General features: G+C 39.7%; 1 protein-coding gene across 2 annotated transcripts in view; it reads right to left on the bottom strand.

The window, feature by feature from the left end:
- Window positions 1-24,794, bottom strand: part of FIG4 (FIG4 phosphoinositide 5-phosphatase) — a 167,769-nt gene that overhangs the window by 51,918 nt on the left and 91,057 nt on the right. For both annotated transcript variants that reach the window (XM_048844824.2, XM_048844825.2), the window contains 4 exons: window positions 21,602-21,660; window positions 20,741-20,888; window positions 19,038-19,121; window positions 10,906-11,101 (listed from right to left, as the gene is read on the bottom strand). In XM_048844824.2, the coding sequence (XP_048700781.1) occupies window positions 10,906-11,101; window positions 19,038-19,121; window positions 20,741-20,888; window positions 21,602-21,660 (487 nt within the window). The remainder of the gene's footprint in view (window positions 1-10,905; window positions 11,102-19,037; window positions 19,122-20,740; window positions 20,889-21,601; window positions 21,661-24,794) is intronic.

Below are 24,794 nucleotides of genomic sequence, written 5' to 3'. Positions count from 1 at the left end.
GATTCTAGGTCTATATTGAACCTTTTGAGAAGATTTGTTTTTAGATGTATTCTTCATTTTATTTGTTCAGTAAGAAAGGAGAATGTTACTGAAATAGACACACTATGATAGCATATGGTATAATCTGCAAAGAACCTGAGATTTCTTTTATTGCCAATATAAAATAATACAATATAAAAAGATTTGTATAAATAATTCATATTTGTGGATATATTACAAGTTGTATGCTTTTATGATATTTGATTTATTTTTAGTTTAGGAAAGAAAAACATTATACAAGCCATTTACAATAACCTTTCATCATTTATCTTTAATCTTCTTGCTCTATACTACGTAAAGAAAACCCCTAATTTTCTTCAGACTAACTTATTTTAGTTTCCATTTTAGTATAAAAAGTTACATGTTCATGAAATATACAGGTCCAGTGTAACAGGCTGCTGATGCGCATGTGCATGCTGCTGCGCCCTATTTTAAGGTTCAACCCATTAAAACTAACAAGGGTCATGTGACTGCAGGTTGCAAGCAGTACCTGCTATAAAACAGAGACAACCTACCCTTAGTAGTGAAAGACCCAGATCAGAGATGGACTAGGGAGAGGTGGATGTGTCCTGGCAAAGAGTGGGAAGGGAAGTATTTCTTTCCAAGTGTTTTGTATTATATCAAGTCCTTTGTATTGACCATTGTTAACAAAACTTGCCCTGAGGAAAGGGATTTGGAACCTGACTCAAGCATTTAGATATTTTTTGGACTGCCCAGCTGGTGAATCTGCCACCAGCCTACATAAAGGTATAAATTAAGTATAAAATAACAGAGGATATCTCAAATCCAAACAGTTCTCATTTACTTTTTTTCAGAAAAGCCTTTTTCAAAATATTACAAGGACAACACTAGAACAATTTTTGTTATTACAGATAGTCTGTCTACTTTGGGTTACCATAAGAGTTAAGAAAGTGTGATTAATTTTTGCAATTACAAAGAAGAACAATTTGTACTTCTTTAGCACCTTCCCTCTAAAGATCTCAACCTATTTTGTAAACTTTAATGAAGTAAACTTCACAACATGTGACCTAGGTAAACATTAACCCTACTTTACAACTCTTATTAAGCCTGTAGCATTTACAAGCATCACCGTAGCCAATGGAAGGTTTCAGAGGGGTAGCCGTGTTAGTCTGTGTCAGTAAAAAAATGAGGCGTCCTTGTGACACCTTAGAGACTAACAAATTTATTTGGGCATAAGATTTTGTGGGACATAACCCACTTCATCAGATGCATGGAGTGGAAAATAGAGTAAGCAGGTATAAATATACAGCACATGAAAAGATGGGAGTTGCCTTACCAAGTGGTGGGTAAGTGCTAACTAGGCCAATTCAATCAAAGTGGATGCGGCCCATTCCCAACAGTTGACAAGGAGTGAACATCAACAGAAGGACATTTTTTTTTTTGTAATGACCCAGCCACTCCCAGTCTTTATTCAGGCCTAATTTGATGGTATCCAGTCTGCAAATTAACTCCAGTTCTGCAGTTTCTCACTGAAGTCTGTTTTTGAAGTTTTTTTTGTTGAAGAATGGCGACTTTTAAATCTGTTATTGAGTGTCTAGGGAGATTGAAGTGCTCTCCTACAGGTTTTTGAATTCTACAATTCTTGAATGTTACAAACCTATCTAAATATGCATGCTCAAAGTTGCTAACTTTAAAAATTCATAACTTTAAATGTAATTAATTTTCTTCAAATTCAGTTTTTTTTTTATTCACAGCAAAATTTATAAATGCAAGACAAATTTGAAGTTCCCAGCTTCTGACATTTGAATCATCTTGGTTCAACAAGTTTTAGTTTTTTCCACATTTCCATAACTTAAAAAACAAAGGTTCCAGTTTGATGATACTTAAAAAATAAAATAAAAACCAAACAAAACCAAAGATCACTACTGGGTGAGGCCAAGGACGTGCAAAAAGAGGGGCAGAGTGAAAGTAGGTATTTACATGCTAACTGTATAAAGCATCATCAGCACATACCAAATAGGTGCATTAAAATGTTCACAATTCAAACTAGAAGTCTCTCTCTATGAATGCTAACTACATTTAAGTTGTTTTAATATAAAAATAATTAGTTCTACACTGTACTAAGAATCTACTAGACATGCCAAATATGATATGCCAAATATAAGGATTTACTTATACTGTACAATAGATAGTGCTTAGGTAGTTTACTTTATTTCTTCTGACTTTGTTACTATTGCTGCCTCATAACTCAAAGCCCAGAACACACAAATATTTGATTGTCCTGTAATAACATTATTTACTCAAGAATGCACCTGAAGCATATGCAGAAAATATCAGAGATATTTTAAAAATTATAAACTGAGAACTAACTGACACTTTGATCAATGTCAAAGTCGTCCATTTTCCTAGTTTAGAAAACTTCATACCTACGCTGATACATTAGCGTTCCTTTTTAGTGTAGGTATTATTCAAATAATGACAGGCATTTCTGCAAACAGAAAATAACATTAAAAAACTCTGTTCTTTATGGAAGTTGAAACAAATTATACTTCTGTACATTCCTGCAATTCACAGGTTCTCTAAAATAGGAGTTTCTTGAATTGGATATTTTTAATCCTTTTCAGTCATTGCTATTTGCATAGATTATTTCCTACTATATTATTAGTTCAGCCCTCATGTTTCAAACCCTGCATTATAGCCTCTCTTTGGATAACTGCATGCTGGGACCCATGACAAATAATGGCTATTGCTGAAATGTTAATTCCAAAACACTCTCTCAAAAGCACATACCTGATGCTCCAATTAACTCAGTTATGGAAACTAGCAGCATTGTGTAATCTAAACCAAGATCAACTAGTGAATATACATCATGTTTGGTGTCTAACATACTCTTTTACATTTGATCTCTGCACAAAAAATAGCATAATTACTACCTTTATATATAAAATATGCCCCAAAGATAGTTTTATGCTTTTGAGGTTTATAATGGTGGCCACAAATACTAACAAAGGCCCAAGTTTTGCAATGGACTGTAAGTGGGCATACTGGGGCCCGTGGGCAATCACTCACAACACTGTGGTCTTGGTAGTAAAGTTACACAAATTAATAATTCAATTCTGAGTATGTTTCAATAGACATAAGGGTACTAAGAGAAGAAAATATAACTCAATATTGTTATTAACAATGAGAAATTAATTTATAGCTGGTTATAAATCAATAAAATGTCTTAAATATTTTGCATTTACATACACCTTTCATTCAAGCATCTCAAAATATTTTACAAAAATGTATTCAGGCTCAATAAGAGGGAGGGAAGGATTACATCCATTTTATAGATGGATAAAATGAAGTGAAATGACTTGCCAAGATTGTGCAGCACCTCAGGGACAAGAGTCGGTGATAGTGCTCACAAGTCATGACTCCTGGTTTCTTGCTACAACCACTGTAAAAACCCTTTCTTTTCCATTGGTCTAAGACTCTTACTCTCCATTATTCTGATACACTGCCCCAACATTAACATCACAGTATTTCAGAACTATTGCATCAAACAACACTAACTGGGCTTCGGAAAATTTAAAATATGTGGCTAACATTCATATATGAGAAGTCAATCACAGTCTATAAAACAATCTTGAGGTCACTAATATATTGTTGAAAACTGTTCTGGAAAAGTAGTAATTTTAATCTTCATTTTATCAAGCAACACACTTTTAGCTAAGTGTAGGATATTTCGGCCTATAACAATGTAGACATTAAATATAAACTTACTAAAAATACAACAAATTAAAGTTTATGTTAATGAATTTAACAAGCAGTTTGACTTTGAGCTTTGATAGAGCAAAATAACCTTACATACTGTTTGCCAGTGCCCCAGTAGAGTGACAGTTCTGTAATTTCTTACTTTGGCCATGTGGTTCTTAAAGCCTTGAGAAAATGTAAGCATGCAATGAATGAATGAGTAGAGAACAACTTTTCTGAGTCAGAGGACAATGGTTCATAAGTTACTACCAGGAAAGTACCAGGCTCTAATAGTCAAGAAGCTATTTCAGAGTCTTGACTGTTCACCCAGACAGGGGTCGTTGAGATCATTTTGGTGGAGTCATTGTCTCCTGTTATTCCCCTATTATTTACTTGGGAAAACACAGACTCAGACTTGACAAAGAACCAGTACCCAAAGGTGGCCCAGTCAACCTGATCAGGATTGGGCAATGCAGTTGGGGTGCAAAAACTGTGACCCCAATTTGACCAGAGAAGATTACCTGAGAGATCCTGTGGGATGCTACCAGCCAGAGTTTTACTCTTAAAAGACCAGGTAAAAAAAGGAAGAAAGTGTCTCCTCTTAAGGCACCACGATTACAACTAGGCAGCTAATACCCCTATTTTGCCTGCCAAGGAAAGCAGAGACAGACAAGCAGGCTAGCCAGTTGATTGGAGGACAATGCCTGCTAGTGTTACAGTACCTGAGCCAGGAGATGTCTCCTAGTTTCTCCAACTGCAGTTCCTGAGGCGCCACAGGCCAATCAAGCTGATGAGCAGCCTTTTTTTTCCTTCTAATACATTTTTTCTTTTTGTCTCTAACTGGATATCTGAATACCTATGCTGGGGACCCTGCCAGCAAAGACTTGTCCTAGCCTTTTTAGGGAGGTAGGTAGGTGAGTCTGTGTGGCCAGTAATAGCACGTGCATATAAGCCCATAAAGCAAATTACCACTGGCCATTAATTAACCTCAGTTCAAAGCAAAAAATTTACCAGAGATAACTAAAGGTCACTTGAGGTACATAAAGATTCCAACTGTAGCAGGCTTGCCATTTACTGAACGCTCCTCATGGCCAGGGGTACATCTCAGAGTACTCCACTTACCATACAAGGTAAGTAACCTCTCTTTGAGCGATGGTCCACGGAGGTGACTGATAATTCATTGAGGAGTAGGGTGTGAGGACTTGTGTGGTATCAATGAAGGGAGGACTGTTGTGCCAAAAGATGCATCAGTTGATGAAGATTGTAGTATGGCATAATGTCTTGTAAAGTATGTTTACAGACACCCAAGTTCCCGCTTTACAGATTTCAATGACAGGAATGTCTCAAAGTGAAGCTACAGAAGTGGCTTTGGTTCTAGTCGAGCATGCACTCACACCTTGTGGTGGTGGTAGAATGTTTGTTAACTCATAACACAGCAGAATGAATGCTGAAATACACTTGAAAAGTCTCTGGGAATAAACTGCTTCCCTTCTCATCTGTTCTTCAAATGATACAAACAGTCTAGGTGATTTCCTGAAAGATTTTGTTCTTTGCAGGTAGAAAGCCACCACTCAATGGACATTCCAAGAATGAAGTCTCCTATAAGAACATATCCTTGCTGGTAGCATGCAGTTTAGGAAAAAAAGATATGTGAATTGTCTGAGTTAGACAGAAATCACAGATTACATGGGGGTAAATTTTGGATGTAGTCTTAGAGAAACCTCATCTTTATGGAAGACAGAGTATGGTGGATCAGCCATAAGGGCCTGTAGTTCACCTAGCTGAGGTGATGGTAACTAGAAAGATGACCTTCATAGACAAACCGGTTAGAGTGCATGAGGGTAGAGGTTTCAAACAGAGTTCTTGTTAACTTTGAGAGGACCAGGTTGAGGTCCCATGGCACAGGAGGTTTTCTCACAAAAGGAAAGGTTCTGCTTAGGCCTTGCAGGAAATGTACTGTCACAGGATGAGTGAAGATGAAGTGGTTATCAATAGGAAGACAAGCACCGATAGCTGCTAAGTGTACGCTTACTGAGCTCAGGGAAAGAACGTGGTTCTGAACGTGGTCTTTCTAGTTTTGATCCAAACACCAAGCCATTAGATGAAGGGACGCCAGAATGGGATACCTGACCTTGCCCTTGTCTTGGGTCAAAATATCCAGAAAGAACTGGGTAGTGATGTGCAGGCATTGTAGAATGATGTGAAACCAGAACTGCCTGAGCCATCTGGGAGCAATCAGGATGATCACAATTTCATCTTGTTTGATGTTCCTCAGAAAGCAAGGTATGGTGTAACGGGAGGGAGGATTAACATTAGGTGTCCTAACCAAGGGAAATGAAGTGTGTCTCCCCTGAGTCCTGACCTTGTGCCCCCCTGGAATGGTAGATCATGCATCTTCTGTTCTCCTGGGTCACAAACAAGTCCCAGGATGGAGACTCCCATTGATGAAATATGCTCTGTACCATGGAATAGTGAATATCCCATTTGTGGTCCAGAGGAGTACTTGGCTGACTATGTCTGCTAGTGTGTCATGAATCCCTGGGAGATGTCCTGCTGACACAATGATCTGGTGACAAATATACCAGTTCCAAAGATTGACAACCTCTATGCAGACAGGGGCGATTGTGCTCCCCCTCGTTTGTTGATGTAGAAAGCTGTTACCATGTTGTGTGACATCACTTGAATATGCCAAGTCTGTGTGAGTGGTGGGAATTGTTTGCAGGCCTCATGGACTGCTCAAAGTTCTAGGAGGTTTATGTGCATCATGAACTCCTGGGGAGTCCACGTCCAGTGCTGTATGTTCATCTAGATGGGCACCCCGCAATCTCTCCTCATATTTGGGAGGAATGAAAGGGACACACACACACACACACACTTGCTCCTTAGTCTCCCACCAGGCTAAAGAAGCTCATGCCCTGTGTGGGAGTGAGACTAACTTATTTGATGTGTATACCGTCTGAAGCCAAGCTTGCAGGCAATGAAGTCAAAACCTTGCAAAGGGTCTTACACATACAGGAAACCATGTAACCTAGAAGGCTGAGACATGAACAGACTGAAGCCCATGGACTCAGTCTGAGTTGAATGACAACTTCCTTTATGGATTGGTGTCTGGCCTGAGGAAGGTATATTGTAGCACTGATAGATTCCACTATTGCCCTGATAAACTCTACAGTTTGCATGAGACCTAAAATGGATTTTATATTTATAGAGTCCCAGTGAATGTGGAAAATGGAGCAGGAACGAGGTTGCTGTCGTACCACCTGGTGAAATCTCTCAATCAGTAGCTAGTCAAAGTAGGGGAAAACTGATGGTCCATGGTCTCAGAAATGAGAGACTACTACTGATAGTACCTTTGTGAGTAGCCTTGGGTCTGGTGCAAGGCTAAAGGGGAGCACCTTGTATTGACAGTGGTTCAGACCTACAGTGAGTCTAAGGAACTTTCTATGTGAGAGGTAGATGTCTATGTGGAAGCAGGCATCTTTCATATCAAGAGTTGTGATTTACTCGTCTTTATTCAGTGAAGAAATTACTGATGCCAAGGTGGCCATTCTGAATATCAATCTACAGATAAAGATATTGAGCTGTTTGCATTCTAAGATGGGTCTTCATCCTCCCTTTTTCTGCAGGATGAGGAAATATTTTGAGTAAAAACTTTCCCTAGTATTTGGAGGCAGCCTCAGCTCTACAGCACCCTGATGAAGAAAGGAGTTTACTTCTTAAATTAATATCCTTTCATCAGAGTGGTCCCTGAAGGAGGATGGGAAAGAGGCATTCTATGGTGTAGGGGTATGAATGATGTTGAGAACCCATTTGTCATTATCCTCTGCCAGGCTTGGGAGAAATGAGATAGATGGCCACCAAATTGGGTATCAGAGTTTTGGGTTGATGAATGTAGCATATGGAGTGTTTCACTGCTCTCAAAGGTCCTGTCAAAAATGTATTTTAGCAAAAGGCTGGGGTTGGAAGGAGGGAAGGGGGAGGTGTAGTGGGGCGGCTGCCCCACTCGTGCGGAACAGGGGTTAAAAGCACCCCTGGAGAGGGCTGCGGCTGGGATAAGGGATTAAGAGCAGCTGAGGGAGGCTGGCGGAGTAGCTGACCACAGGTGTGGCCAGCTCATTCAGGGCTCAGCTGGCCCTGATAAGAGGGCTGGGGGCGTCTCACTCTATCCTGGAGTGGGAGGACCTTGCTACCTGGGAATAGAGTACCTGGAGCAGAGCAGTGCTGGGGAAGGGCAAGAGGAGCTGGGGAGCTGCAGCCTGGCAACTCCCCAGGCTGAGGCCTTGATAAAGGCCTATGCGGGTACTGGGGCTGGGAGGTGCATCCTGGTGTTATGCAGAGGCAGCTGGTCCAACCTCTTTGCCAATGATGAGTGGCCATGACAGACTGAAGTTTGCCCCAGTGAGTGGAGGCTAGATGATGACTGGCAGTAGCCACTGGGGCAAGGTGGGCATAGAAGGAGGGGGTTCCCCTGGGAGGGGAGACCCAGATTGTGGGGGTACTGCTGGGGCAGAACCCCAAGGTAAAGGGGCACCGGGGTCCAGGAGCGACACAGGGCCTATGGCAGGCGAGACACCGGCCAGCAGAGGGCGCTCCAACTAATTTCCAAGATGATCAGCAGGAGGCGCCACACTGATGAGTCTGCGATCTGCTACAGGGGGGCACTGTACTTGATCCACTGCATCCTCTATGGTAGTTCATAACCACTCTGGGTGGTAAAATGATTACAGTACTGGTTGTGCCTGTGTGTGTGTGGTCTGTGGTATTTCTTCTTTGGAGCTGGAATGTAGATGCCCAGTGAGTGGAGGGTTACACTCATGGAAGGTTGCAGGAGTAACAAATCATCTGTCTTCTCACTGAAGACATTGTTCCCTTCAAAGGGCAAATCCTCCACTGCAGACTGGACTTCCCTGAGGAATCTGGAGGAATGAAGCCATGACACTCGATGTGTGACAACAGCTGTCACCATCCATCTGGAGGCTGTGCCTGATGCAGCAAAGCTGGGAGGGACGATCTGGCAATCAATTTACCCACTGTGCCTGTCCTCCTAAGGGAGTCTGTCAGTAAATTCTGTGAATTTAGGATAACTAATAAAATGGTACTTGGACAATAATGTCTGACAGTTGGCTATACAAAATTGCATACTGGTTGAAGTAAAAAGATTCCTCAAAAATAGGTTTAAGTGTTTGGGCTTGGCTTCCTTATTGGAAGGGGTGGACTTTAGTTTATGTTGCTTGCTCTTATAAGTGGAAAAATTGGAAAGAGTCCAGCGGAGGGCAACAAAAATGATTAGGGGATTGGAACACATGACTTATGAGGAGAGGCTGAGGGAACTGGGATTGTTTAGTCTGCGGAAGAGAAGAATGAGGGGGGATTTGATAGCTGCTTTCAACTACCTGAAAGGGGATGGATCTAGACTGTTCTCAGTGGTAGCTGATGACAGAACAAGGAGTAATGGTCAAGTTGCAGTGGGGGAGGTTTAGGCTGGATATTAGGAAAAACTTTTTCACTAGGAGGGTGGTGAAACACTGGAAAGCGTTACCTAGGGAGGTGGTGGAATCTCCTTCCTCAGATATTTTTAAGCTTAGGCTTGACAAAGCCCTGGCTGGGATGATTTAGTTGGGGATTGGGTCCCGCTTTGAGCAGGGGGTTGGACTAGATGACCTCCTGAGGTCCCTTCCAACCCTGATAGTCTATGATTCTATGAAGTGGCAGCTTGGGCTACTAAGGAGTTTGGGGGAGTTGTGTGAATAAAAATTCTGCTCCCTTGGCTGGCACAAAATGTTTCTGGGTCATAGAATCATAGAATATCAGGGTTGGAAGGGACCTCAGGAGGTCAACTAGTCCAACCCCCTGCTCAAAGCAGGACCAATCCCCAACTCCATTATTTAAAACAAGACTGGATATCTTTGTAAATCATTTACTCTAACTTAAGCAGAAATTATGGGCTTGATACAGAAGTTGCTGGGTGAGGTTGCTGCCTGTGTTCTGCAGGAAGTCAGCCTAGATGATTGTAACAGCATCATCTCACATTTGCCAACCATCACTAACCATTTTGCTTGGTACGTCTTATCTATTTAGATAAGCTCTTTGGGGCAGGGACTGTGTCTTCCTATACGTTAGTCTACAACCGTGCACCAATTCTAGCTGGGATCTTTGGGTGCTACTGCAATGAAAATAATTAAAACTAATTAGTAGGAGTTAGCACAATAATATGAAAATATTTGGCAAACAATCTTCACTGCCATACTGCTATTGATTTTGTGTTTTATTGAAATAATCATCAGAGTATTATCTAAGCTTATCAGAATATGATTCTAATTTTTTATGATTTTGACAGATAATATCTATGTTTATTTTTAAGCATTTTGTATCAGTTTAAATTTTCACAGTTGCCGGAAATTATGGTGGGGTCAGACAATAATTATTTAATGACAGTAGATATTGAGATTCAAAAAGTTAAAGCTTTATAACTGTTAAAAAAACAAACTGGCAACATCAGGTCAGAATATATAAAGTAAATATCCTTAAACCCAACTCTAATAAGTTCCCACGCAGAACTGTTCTTACTTTACATATTTGTAAATTTTGAATAGCACTAACAGAAATATTTTTTCATTGTTCTGTGTGTGTATACAGTGAAACTGATGTTTACTGACATCTTCCAATCAAAATCTAATCCTTCCAAACGTAATATTATCTGATGATTTAGTTTTATTAAACCATTTTTCAACACCTCAGACTGTTAAGTTACTGCTTGACAATTCAGAACTCAGATACCAAGAAAGTCCTCAAAGGAACACTTTCAACTTGAAATCTAGTCAATTTCAAAACATGAGTTATAAGTACAGTAGTGTTAGATACTATACCTGCCCTGAATCCCTTTCCAGTTTTTATGACTTTAGAATCACATTTTCTATTTAAAAAAGTCATTTTCTACCCTAATGCTCTCTGAGAGGGTCCAACAAACAAGGAAACTGACAATTGTGTATAATCGGGTTCACTAAATGCTGTCAGATGCATAAAGCAAATAAACTGGAGAAAATAATTTTCCCTTTTAATGTCAGGAACATTAAGTGTTACAGGTAACAGTAGGTAAAATATTTTCATAAGAAATGTGTATTTTAAGTTGATGGTCTCCCTTCATGTGTGCCAGTGCAATTTTCTCACCTCTGTTATTTTTATATTATCGCCTGTATCTGCTATCTTTACTGGAGTTGAACGCTGAGAAACAGCTCCCTCATCTTCTTTGTCAGTCCCAGAATCATCCTCAGAACTACTTGACACTGCTTCCTCACTTGGGGGAGGAGGGGCACTAGCAGCTGTTTTACGCTGCAGCACAGTTTCTTCTCTATTACTTTTGTTCCTATATATTCAAAGGAGAGAGACAGTGCAGACATTTATTAAATGAACACAAAATACTTTTAAATATACCATACATACATTCCTGAATTTTGGTTACCATCTCATTTGGCATAGGGTAGAAGGAGATATTCTACCACATAAAAGAATAAATGGACACAAATCGGACATCAGGAATGGTAACATACAAAAGCCAGTAGGAGAACACTTCAATCTCCCTGGACATTCTATAACAGATTTAAAAGTAGCCATCCTTGAACAAAAAAAAACTTCAGAAACAGACTTCAAAGTGAAACTGCAGAACTAAAATTCATTTGCAAATTTAACACCATTAATTTGGGCTTGAATAGGAACTGGGAGTGGCTGGCTCACTACAAAAGCAACTTTCCCTCTCCTAAATGACAGGTTTCAGAATAGCAGCCGTGTTAGTCTGTATTCACAAAAAGAAAAGGAGTACTAGTGGCACCTTAGAGAAGTCTCTAAGGTGCCACTAGTACTCCTTTTCTTTTTCCCTTTCCTGGAATTGACACATCCTCATCAATTATTGGGAGTGGATTACATCCACCCTTATTGAATTGGCCCTGTCAACACTGGTTCTCCACTTGTGAGGTAACTCCCTTCTCTTCATGTGTCAATATAATAATGCCTGCATCTGTAATTTTCACTCCATGCATCTGAAGAAGTGGGTTTTTTAATCACGAAAGCTCATGCCCAAATAAATCTGTTAGTCTTTAAGATGCCACCGGACTCCTTGTTTTTGGGGATACAGACTAACATGGCTACCCTCTGATACTTGATACCTTCTGAACGTCTTCTGTTCTTCTTAAGGGAGGGCTCTGCCCACCCTTTGAATCCCCTATTTTTTCTTTTCCCAGGGTATTCACTATTTCTGTACCTCTTCTCACACAGCTGAATGTCTGAAGTCATTTTCATGATTATGCCAGCTTACCTCCATTTTCTGCTCAGTTTCTTTTTTCATCCCTACTTTTTCTTCTTCCTTCTTTCTAAACAACTTTATGTATTTTTCGTGATTGAACCTGGCATTACCAAACCTTGTCATTCTCTTGATTGCCTTTCGTGACTGAACCTGGCATTGAACTTGGCATTGTCTTTCGTGATTGAACCTGGCATTACCAAACCTTGTCATTCTCTTCCCAGGTCTTGAAAGTTTAAAAACAAAGCCATAAAACTGCTTGATAGTGCTAATGACTTTCCTCCTCCCCAACAGTGCCACCTTCTCCCTGGTCTTAAAATGAGAGAACTCCCTTTAAGCACTCCATGCTCACATCTTCAACTGTCTGACATTCTCTTTTGGATGTTCTATAGCGGTCTTAAACTCAGTTTTGGAGAGACTGGCTCTATCATCTTTCCTCCTTCTCCCTCTCAATCACCTTGTGTCTTCAATACCATTGACACCTCCACTCTCTCTCCTGTTCCTAGGTTCACAACCTTGGTGTCATCCTTGACTTCTCTCCTCCTTCCCCTTTTCCAGTCTTTTATTTCCTCTTTTTTAACCATCAATATACCCACTTTTTCCTAACTACACACTTTCTCACACTACAATCCTTGAAAAGCTTTGGTCATTTCCTGCCATAGCTAGTGTCTCCCTCATTTCAATTTATAAAGAACACTGCTGATAAACACATCTTCCTCTCCACTTCCTCCCCGATCATGTCAATGTCTCCTTATTGTTTCTGTACAGAAATCTGAAGCCACCTTATAAGGGATCTTTCCAGGCTAGATGATAAAGAACAGAGAGCTTACTATTCTGTCCTGTTTTCTTTATATTAGCCCATTTATTCAGCAGAGGGTGCACTCAAGAAATAAGCTACAACCAGGCCTGAAGACTTTTTCTTTGATGAATTTCTATGGCCTGCTGAAACTATGGAGATTAGAGTTTCTCAAAAACAAACAAATTAAATTAGAAAAAATAATCCAAGAATTGTATAATGGAAAGTGTACAGACAATTAAATATATGGGTCACTACCAGTTCTCCCTACTATAAGCTATATACAAATATTTTTAAAATACATTATTATATTGCAATGTTCTTAAACACGGAAATATAAAAATGTGCAAAGGTGAGGAGGGAAATTGTAATAAGCCTCTGAATAACTGATTTTTCATATAAAAATATCTAATTTATGTATTTTTTTTTATTGTGAAGAATCTCAGAGTGCTTTATACATTGTGTATATATGTATCACCTCACCCATCATTAAACATGCAGTCACCTCTGAGGTGGAACATGGAAGATATTTTATAAAAGCAATTTTAAACAACTTTTTATGAAGGAAAGTAATAAATAAGAAAATTTAAGTTTAAAATTTATAGAAGTACGAACAAAAAAAACTGAGTATAACACTGCCACAGAATCCACACACCTCCTCCAGCAATATCTGATTCTACTCACATCCTGCTGTGCTTTTATTTATTTTTTTCCTTCTTCTCTGGGCTGCATATGAAGCATAACTAGAACTAATGATTAGATTAACCAGGCACTATGGCTTTATAATGGCAAAAACATTAAAATCCACTGCTTTGTATTAGGGAACATCTTTAAATGAACATTCATACAAGATTAAGATTGATAAATTAAAGTATGCAATGAACAAGGGAATAAAACATTAAGGGATTGGATTCTTGGGTCTGTCCACTTGGTATATGCAACACTCTGGGAAAAAGAGGTGGGTGTAAAGGAGTCTCTAAGCCATCACTGTTGCTTCCTTATCCCATGACCACTGGGCACAGGTCCAGTCTCAAAAATCAAGTTAGAGCAGTTTTGCAGCTGTTCTAAGTTCCGCTGGCTACAACAGCACTCAAAGGGTCATGTGGTTAGTAGGGGACCACTGGAGTATAGCAGTGCTTCAGTCATGCCCCATTTTCCCCAGCCACACGCTCAATTGTGGCATCAACAGAGGTTGGCATAAACCTGTCTATGTCAGCTTTAAGTGACACAGGAAATCATCAGGTACCCATTTAATTCAGCTTTAAGGTATGAATGTTTAGGGACTTTTCCTGGTTCTCAATGGCACTGTAGAAGACTGGACAAAGAGGATGGTAGCTGAAGGAGTTATTCAGTGGCCACACGCTCAATTGTGGCATCAACAGAGGTTGGCATAAACCTGTCTATGTCAGCTTTAAGTGACACAGGAAATCATCAGGTACCCATTTAATTCAGCTTTAAGGTATGAATGTTTAGGGACTTTTCCTGGTTCTCAATGGCACTGTAGAAGACTGGACAAAGAGGATGGTAGCTGAAGGAGTTATTCAGTGCAGATCTGTCAGATGAAGGAAGTGGAAGAAACAACAAAAGCATTTGCTGGTACTTACAGCTTAGCAATTGATAAAGGATGTTCCACTTTAATGACTCCAAACTAAGTTCAAGACATCCTGACTCGGTAATGCCCTAGAAATATGGAACCAACAGCATGGAACTGTTGTAATACCCTTGGCAATTTAGTGCTACACTTTGGAAAAAGCATACAATTACTCTGATCTGTCACTCACAGCAGACTAGGCACACTATCACTTCTTCGGATTTCTATGTAGAGCGTAAGCATCTTGATAGCCTCTTTGTAGATAGCTACCACTAGTAATTTTCCCTTTGGAAAATTACAATAATGATGTGTTTTGCAAATGGATTTTTAAGACTGAAAACACAAGGACAAAAAAGGATACTCTACTTCATCCAATGTTTTAAAACACACTTCAAGCACAGAAGCTCATGAGGATATTTAAACTGGGAAGACCAGAGATCTAAGAATGAATCCTTGTAAATAAACAGAACAAGTTGTTCTGCTGTTTGAAACAAATCAATATTTAGATACAGAGTCAAATGATTTAATAAGTAACATTACAAAAAAATCAAGGAGGAGATTGGCAAATCAATATACAGTTCAGAGATGCCTCAATAAAATGTTAAAGTCCATTGCATCAAACGAAGGTACAGTTAAGTGCCTTTTTCAACCAGTAGCCACTGTTCCTTTAGAAAATAAAATTAACTGTGTGCAGCTCTATAGTTGATGTTCCATGCCAAAAATATGAGACCTCACAGAAATGTCTGAACAATGTATTCTTTGTTTGGGGACACATACATATACTACCCGTAGAGAGGAAGGAAAATCAAATTAGCTTGGAACTGTCTAATACAAAAATTGGAAAGAGCAAAAGAGCAAAATCTACTAGATTATGCAACCCATTGGGCCCTTATTTTGAAAGGAAAGGAAATTCTTTTTCCACTTTCATCCTTATGTCTTATATCTTTTCATCCTTATGCCTTAATATATTATATGGCTTCTAAAAAATTTTCATAGAAGAGCAGATACTTCAGAAGTTAATATAACAGCATGCAGTCATAGCATTACTGATATGGCAAATTATCTACACCAATGGCTTTTTTAGGTCTACAAAAAAACCCAAAAGGTTACTAACCTTCCATAACTTGTTCTTTGAACATTCCACATGACCATTCTACTCCTGCTGGTGTGTGTGCACTCCGTACAAAGTCATCAAATTTTTCCCCTCAGTGGTACCCATTGGGGTGGCTTGAGTACCCTCTGTTGCTGCACACCATTGCATGCTGATATAAAGGGCCCAGCCATCCCCAAGCTTCCTCAGTTTCTTCTTGCTGGACAACTCCAATGTGGGGAGTGGAGGGGGGGGAGGTCGTGGAATGGACATGTACAACACATTTTGAAGAACATTTACAGAAGGTTAATAACAGTTTTTTTCTTCTTCGAGTGATTACACATGTGCATTCCACTTTTGGTGAGTTACAAGCTATACAGTAGAAGGAGGGATCAGAGTTCATGTACACAGACAGGTGTACAGCTCGTCCAAATTTAGTATCATGTCTAGAGTACCGAGTGATGGCATAATGAGATGCAAACATGTGGACTGAAGACCAAGTCACCATTCTACAAATTTCTTGGATAGGAACTTGTGCAAAGAATGCCACAGAGAACCCTTGCAATCTTGTGGAATGTACCATCACTTTGCTCAGCAGGGAAATGCCTGCCAAACCGTAACATACACGAACGCAACAAGTTATCCAAGAAAATTCTTTGTGAAGAGATTGGGAGGTCTTTCATTCTAGTTGTGGCAATGGCCACAAATAGTTGAGTAGACAAACTGAATTGTTTAGTCCTGTCCTAAAATGCCAAAGCTCTCCTAACATCTAAGAGTGGAGGTGTTGCTTCTCTCTATTGGCATGTGGTTTTGGGTAAAATGTAGATTGTAAACTGACAGGTTTCTATGAAAATGAGATTCTAGAAAGAAATCTCAGATCATAGAAATCTCAGATGAGGGTGCAAGTATATTTTCTCAAAGATTATATCAGATGGTTCAGATGTCCGAGCAGGAAGTTCAGCCACCCTCCAGGCTGAAGTGATAGCTACTAAGAAAGCCACCTTCAGTGATAGGTGCAGTATGTGCTCGAGGCTCAGATGGAGGCCCCATGAGCTTTCATAGAACTAGGTTCAAGTCCCGGAGGGGTGGGGGCTTATCTGAGGCTACAACCTATCTAGGACCTTTAGAAATATGATTGTTATATCAGGTGGTGCCTGTTCAGTAGACTCCCCATTCCTCTCTGAAGACACAGAGCATGAATGCCACATATACAATCTGGAAATGGGGGTGGGGGACCCCCAGGGGTTCCAGAAAGGCTACTGGACTGGTGGTGAGCCCCAATGACACCCCAACCACCCAGCCATATGCCTGATGGTACTCTTGCCAAAAGGTCCCTTTCAGGGTAGTAAGACCAGCTACAAGGCTGGGAAATGTAGGAGCCAATCTCTGATTCAGAGGAGAATGAATCTCCCTCTGCTGACCAAGGGGGAGCTGCTCCTGATGGTGCCAGAGACCAGTTCTGTGTCAAAGTAGAGCCAACATTGCAGGCTTCTCCTTCAATGGTATCACTGTGCACAAAGGCTGAGGTAAAAGAAATTGTCTTGGTACCAAGAGCTGCACCGATGCTGCTGGTGCCCATCTGTCTTTTGATGCCAAGAGCACAGTCTCTTGCACCACCAGAGATACCTGTGCTGAAAGGGTCACCAGATCTCTTGCTACTGCAAAAGCTTCCAGCATGGTTGGTATCGAAATGTAGAGGGCACTTCTTCAGGCACTGGACTCAAAGGTACCTGCCTTGCTGCCAGAGTCAAGGGAGCTGGATTCTGCGGTGCCAGAGAAAAGGGGTATTTGGTTTTGGCTGTACTCTACTTATTTCCACACCTAGAGGACTTCAGTGCTGGCGACCTTCCTCTCTTGACAGTCTGCTTACTGGGGAAGGTATACAATACTGCACCTCACGCAACATAGGAGGCACACCCCTAATTGATGCTGAGGCACTAGGAGCTGAGTTTGAATGGCCAGGCTCTGACAGAGGTCTCAGGGACACTTTCTTAAGCAAAAACTTTAGCCTGGCTTCTGTGTCTTTCCTGTCCTAGGCTTAAAGTGTTTACAAATCTGACAACAATCCTGAGTATGGGCTTCCCCTAAACATTTTAAGAAGTTTGAATGTGGGTCACTCCTTCTCATAGGCCTAGTGAAAGAGACACAGGGTTTGAAGCCCAGTGCCCAAGGCATCCCTTGGTGCCAAGAAATGGAAAAACCCCAAACTGGGTACTGAGAAAGAAACTTATCCTATCTACATTATTAGCTAAGTATTAATCAACTAGTAAACTATCCACAACTAATTTACAACAAGCACACTGACAGCACTAAGCAATTCCAACTACTGTCATGTGGCAGAAAGAGGGAGCTATGGGATCTTGCAAGTGGCTGGGCCCTTTATACCAGCACCCAGTGGCACATGGCAACAGAGGGCACTTGAGACATCCCAGTGGGAAAAATTTCTTACAACTGTGAGTGGAGTGCATGTGCAAACCACCAAGAATGGAATGAACATGCAGAGTCACTTGAAGAAGAATGATGATACTGTTTTTAAGATAAACATTCAGACCAGATCTTCAGATGGTCTTTTAATTTTATATTAGAACACTGAAAGCAATTCTAACTTTAATTTCTGGTGTTACATTCTCAAACTACTCATGACTATCAGCAGGCTTTCTTTTTAGAAATTTATTACACATTTAAATATTTATTATACTTAAATCATACTGCAAACACATACACTACGCTTAGAACATACATATTTATTAGAAAATACACTATATTACAACATTCCATCAATAATATACTATCTCATGTAACATCTGCTTTTTCCTATAACCTTAGATATAACCATATATCATCTTGTAATTTTTGTGCATTCTTTTCTGTATTCACTAATTTAGTCAACATTATGATCCTGAATATATTGGACTTTTCTATTCTGTAGTTTCCCTTATCTCTATTTCTTCTAAAAATAATGTTGTTAGTACAAGTGTACCATACATTTTCTTTTTAACTCATGAACACTTTTTTTTAGATTTAGTTCAGGGGAGAAGACAGTTATTTACAAAGTTGCTTTAGATCCAAATTAATGTTTGTTATACATGCCAGAAAACTTTCACTATTATTCTAAACTATTCCTAATCTGTACTATGTCTCAGTGTGTACTCTCACATAAGCAATTTCATAAATTCTGTTTGTCTGACATACACAGGCAGTACACAGTAATACACGATGCTACCGATGCTATAATGAATATAGTTAAGGCCTGATTCAAAGTCCACTGAAGTCAGTAAGAATCTTCCCATTTACTTCAAATAGGCGTTGGATCCTTTATACTCTCTTTTTGAGTACAGGTAGGTACTTGGATTTTAGCCTTATGCCTCAACTCAAGAGCCACGTATGGTTTGTGTGTCCCCTTAAAGTCATTGCTCATCTTGAACTAAGTAATTATGCATTTTGTTGTTAATTGCATTGTACTCTACAATGTTGATGTTATTATGCCAATACAATATCTTAAATTCCATATTTTATATGCAAATCTTACCCCACCACTGATTTTCCAGTTTCATCAGGTTTCCGCACTGTAAATGGACTTGGATCAATTCCAACATTCTTGGGCATGAAATCTCTGGAATAGGGGGAAAAAAATCAGCCATAAAATAAAGCTCAACATGTGAAATATGCTTCTAAAATTATATTTTGTCAGGTTTTGCTGAAAATTCTTCTCATCTACAAGTCTGAACATCCTGTAACATTTAGTTCTGAATTTAAAAGTTGTTGTCATGAAATAAAAAGGATTGTCTAGGTTAAACTTTGATTACAGGTCACAAACAGTCATGGAAAAATTAAAAAAAATTAAAATCCAAAGAGATTTAAGAAGCCTTCAGTTGTACCACACAGACCCACAAAACATGACTGTGCACAGAGTTGTCACTTGTGAAGTAGGTTGGGGGTAATGGAAACCCAACAATGTTATTTTCATGATGGTATTCATGACTCTCAAATTAGTTTAAATGGTCATTTTAGAAATCGTTTCCACAAAAGCCATTAGCCAAAGCATGCATGCTCAAAATATTTTTTAAAATACTCAGTTGGCATGATCCAAGGTGTCATGGCTGCCAGCCGGAAAACACTCCAGCTGATTGTTTTAAATCAACTCCAAGCGCACACAATCTTGAGATAAAAACAGAATATATCTGAACAGACACAATTTTTCTCCTAAATGAGAATGGGCTTGTCTACACAGTACTGCAGTCCAGACTATGAGTGTGTGACTTGTAGAGCACTCTAACAAGCTGCATTCTACAGGCCCCACATAGACATTGCTGGCATGCACAAAAGGTACCTAGTTCATGTTAACATAGTCCTGTTTTAAATGGGACTACCTCAAAATGAACTAGGTACCTTTTAGTTCACGCCAGCAGAATCTAGGTGTCTACATGGGGCTGTTAGAGAGCAACAGGTTAGAACAGTCTATAATTCACACCCTGTAGTCTGGACTATGGCATGGAGTAGACAAAACTGCATGAATTCAAATGAAGTAGTCTACATCAGTGCTTCTCAAGCTATCTGATGTGGGGGATTGGCAATTTTTTTTCCCCCAATATGTGCGTAGACCAGCAGCCGATGGCTCGCGGACCACCACCGGTCCGCAGACCACCACTTTGAGTAGCACTGGTCTACATTACCTAAACAGTCCACACATGTAAATGTCCTCTTTCCAGCTGAATAAAGCTCTAAACCAGAAGTTCTCAATTAGGGTGGCACATCAAATTTTCTGGGCAGGAGGGCAGTGAACCTTCTAATAATTCAGTAATTATAGTAAAAGTGTGGGGGCCAAGTGCCAGCTTGCAATGCCACTCACTTAAATCTGGCTCAGCCACCCTCCATCACACAGATGGAGGGACCACTGGTCCAAATCTGAGTAGTGTTGTGACCCTGCACGACCCTGCCACTTACTCAAATCTCTCACTGACTAACATCAGCAGCACTAATACAGGTAAGGTATGTTTTTATAGTACCATTTGATTTGTATTTTGAGTAATTTGCCTAGTATGTCCTGAACAAATGCATTAGTAACATACTAATAGTGTCCGCCCCACTACTGTAAGACAGTGGTGGGGGCTCCAAGTAAAAACAAATACTAAAGTGGGACAAGATTCAAAAAGGCTGCACATAGTAAGTTTCAGGTTATGTATTAGAATTGTGAAATCTAAATTATATGATTTATAACACTGCAAAATATACCGTATAGAATTGGTCATTGCCAAGCAAAAGGTGTCATCAAAACTGCTTAATTCATATGGCCGAAAGAACTCATTATGAATATCAATCTCTTCTTCATATTTGTGAAATTTCTTCACTATCAACTTCCCTATATTTTCAGTGCATGTCACTGAAAAAAAAAAAAGACAACATGGTCTGTTGCAAATCATTAGCACATTTGGAAAAAAACTATTTGCATACTCCTGTAATAAACACTTCCATATGTTTTTTCTATAGCACAAGACATATAAAAATATATATATATATATATATATATATATATATATATATATATATATATATATATTTATTTATTTATTTATTTATTTATTTGAGAGGCTACATTATAAAAGTTAACTAACTAATTTGATTCCCTTTTAAATTGACATTTCTGATTTGAACAGTCTCTCTGCTGGAGAAGTGGTGATGTGTCTTCCAATTGTATTTGAATTATCAGCTAGACTATTCTTGTGCGTCATCAATTTACAATACTTCAAGCCACATATGAATGGGAAAGACAAAAAACTATTTAAAATGCTTCCCTGCATGTGAATTTATAGAAGCCAAAGTCATATCCACAAGTCTACAGCAAGCACCACATTTACAATATCTGGCTCAACAACTGATGGACATTTGGCAGCTGTAATGCAGGCATCTCATACATGCTAGTGAAACCCATAGCTCATTGAGAAGGAAATCCTTGTCAGCTGTTATAACTGCACAGCTTTCATCAGTTTGTTAATTTGTGATTAAAGGAATACATGCAAACCATTCAATGGCTGAAACAAAATAATCAGTATTTTTCCAAAATATTCTGTAAAACAAAAAACACAGAGCACTTACCCTCATCATAAGGCAGTGGTAAATGATTTAATACACCTCGTGTCCACCAGTAGGTATAGCTATGGGGGGGGAAAATTCACACATGGAATTGACTTTACTATAGTATTTTATATAGAAAATAAATATTTAATCTACTATCATATCTAAAAACATGCACACCATTTTTTATGCACTATATAGGGTCCAAATTGTGCATGGTGGTTTATACTGCAAGGGTGTGAGAAAGGAAAGAACAATCCTTGGCCTGAGAAGTTTAACAGTTCCCAGTCGTGCAACTGCACCTTTGTGGACAGACCCCTGAAGTCAGTGGGGCTCTATGCAGGTGCAGCAGTCTGCCTACACAGACCTACATTTACTTCAGGTGTCCAACTGTTTGGTAGCAGTTGCAGGATTGGGGCCTAAAACATAATGCATGGAAGGAGATCAAAGCAGCATGTGGAGAGGGTGTGTGAGAAGACAATGGTCATAACAATGCAAAACTATCAGATAAGCTTACTGGTTAACATCTTTCTGGGTTTTTTTTTTTAAACAATGTTAACATTAAGGTTTTAAAATTTGAAGAGAGTGTGGAGATCAGCAATAATATTTATCGATATTTGGCAAACTTTGACAATTTGCAAAGTTTTGTGAAAAATACAAAATAAGTTGGCTTCCTGACAGGAGTGTTGATATTCTTAAAAAGACACTGACAGGAGATTTGTTAATCATACAGGTCTGAGAACCAGAGTGCTTCATTACTGGAATATTTAACAGCAAAGATAAAGTGCTCTAGCTGCTCTCACTGAATGAAAATCAATAACCTACTGGAAAACAAAATGAAGCACAAATGAAGCATGCTTTGTCTTTCAGCTATTCATATTTCTATGTTTCCATCTTTTCCTCATAATTATATCTGTAATTTTTTTTCTAAATTATACCGACACCATTCCTGGAAGGAAAAAAAAGTTATCTTTATGGCTTTTATTTGAGAGACACACATGATCCTAAATATTAAAGATCAGATCCTACCTAGGCTAATGCAGTAATCAGCAGCAGACACTGTGGGAATTCTGCTACCCAGATCCCTGTCATGTAAGTTTTTAATACAACGCTTATTGCAGTAGTATCTGAGAGCCTTCCAGGTGTGCACTAAGCAACATGAACACATCCATCACATGTTGTTTGTTCTCTCATCCTCTCCCCCCGAAGCAGAAGTGTGTGCAGTGAAGTGTCTTGTTTTGGTAGGGTGTGTTATTCTATTTTTTTACTCTCTTTTTTAAAATATAAATATACAATATGTTAGAGAAGACACAGCCAAAGAATTGTGCCTTGAACTTGTAGCGGAAAGTGGTGAGGTTCGAGACAGTCATTAGTTCTTCCACAGTCTCAAACTGCACTCGGAGAAAGTTCTGTCTCCTGGACAGACAAGCTTTACTTTTATTGTTGAGAGACCCATTGCACCACAGAAGCATAATTGTTGGCCATGGTCTTTTAGGTATCAGAGCCCCAGGCCATAGAGTGCTTTGAAGAGAAGGACAAAGACCTTGAACTTGCTTCAAAATTCTATGGTAAGCCAATGTAAAGACTTGAGGACTATGCTCATGGTAGTCTGTGTTGCTGAGGAGATGCACTGCAGTGTTATGAACTAGCTGGAATTTCCTAAGTGCTAAAGCCCTCATGACCAGGCACACTGCATTGCTGTAATCCAGTTGAGAGGTGACAAAGGCATGAATAACTAAGGTCGGGACTTCATCTATCAGAATCAAATTGAGTTTCCTTGTCAAGGGAAGATAGAAAGCATTTCTCACAGACGCTATGTGAGAACTTAGTGTCAGAGGAATTCAAGAGAACTCCTAGACGATAGACTGACATGACTAATTGTGGTTGTAGATCTTCAACGAACAAAGACTGCACTGTGGCTGCACGCTCTTCAAAATACTTTCCTCTGGCCACCAGCATCACCTCTGTCTTTCTTGGGTTTGGCTTCAGGCAACTGTTCTTCATCCAAGAGCTGATCTCACCTAAGCACTGTCTTGCTGCTGGCACTGAGCAGGAGCTGGGTGACAGGGGAAAAGCCCAATTTCCATGATTCCAGACTCCTCCTATTTTGTTCTCTCTCCATGAATTCAAGAGGAAGTGTATACCACTCATTATGAAATATTTTCTTTCTGAACAAGAGATGGGAAAGGCCTGGGAAGTGGAAAGAAGTTTCTGTTACAGCAAGTTACTTCTTCCCTCTCTTCCCATGGCCCCAGAGATAGTATTTTTCATCATTATTATTTTATTGCCATAGTGGCCAAGAGCCCCAGTCATGACTGGAACCCCTGTGGCTGCCTGCCTTCCCTATACACCTACTTATCTTGTGGTGTGATGCAGCCCAGCCTCCACCACCTTCCAGGTTGAGCAGATTTAGCGCTCCAGTTAGGTACATAACATTTCCACTATTTCTGCAGCATCCAAAGTCCAAAATTGACAAAACAAAACTCCTCTTCTGTCCCTTCTGGGTTTTTTGCACCTCCCAGGCTCTACAGTGTACCAAGAAAACAAATGATTCCACCCTATTCGCTCATGCAAGTTTAAGTCAACTGTTGGTAGCCAAACATGGCATCCATCTTGGACCAAGCCTACATTCCATTGCAGGAGCTCGGATAGGCTACAATCTTCCTCAGTTCCTGGCTCCAGCCAGGTTTCTCTTCCACAGTAAGAGAGCTGAAGATCTCCTTTCCCAGCCAGCCTCCAACTGACAGGGGCTTGCCCCTTTTAGCTCCTTCCTTGAAGCCTGACACATGCTTCTGGTGTCATGGGTGGGGTTGATTTGGCCCCCAGTCGCATATTAACCCCTTCAGACTCAAATGCAGTTTGTACACACAATCACAGCCCCAGTTTCCTTGGTGCTGTACAAATACATCAGATTGTGTCTTCTTAAGAAATCACAATTTAATCTGACATAAGGAAACAGACTGACGATATAAAATATATATCTATATCTCAGTTATCTACAGTATCTACTGTACTCAGAAGGCATTATTTCCACATGAAACAAATTTTTCTGTATATTATGAACTCTAATCAGAAAAACTAAAAACGACAAATTCAGACCAGAAAAAAAATTTTTATATACACACACACGGAGAACAGTTAACAGATAATAGCTCATCTTAATTAGCCTCTTACTCCACCTTTTCGTGTGTGTATTTTGCCTTACTATATGTTC

The sequence above is a fragment of the Caretta caretta genome, chromosome 3 (assembly GCF_965140235.1).
Source record: "Caretta caretta isolate rCarCar2 chromosome 3, rCarCar1.hap1, whole genome shotgun sequence".
Lineage (NCBI taxonomy): Eukaryota > Metazoa > Chordata > Testudines > Cheloniidae > Caretta > Caretta caretta.
Note: the sequence above shows the minus strand (reverse complement) of the source record. Positions and strands in the feature narration are given on the sequence as shown.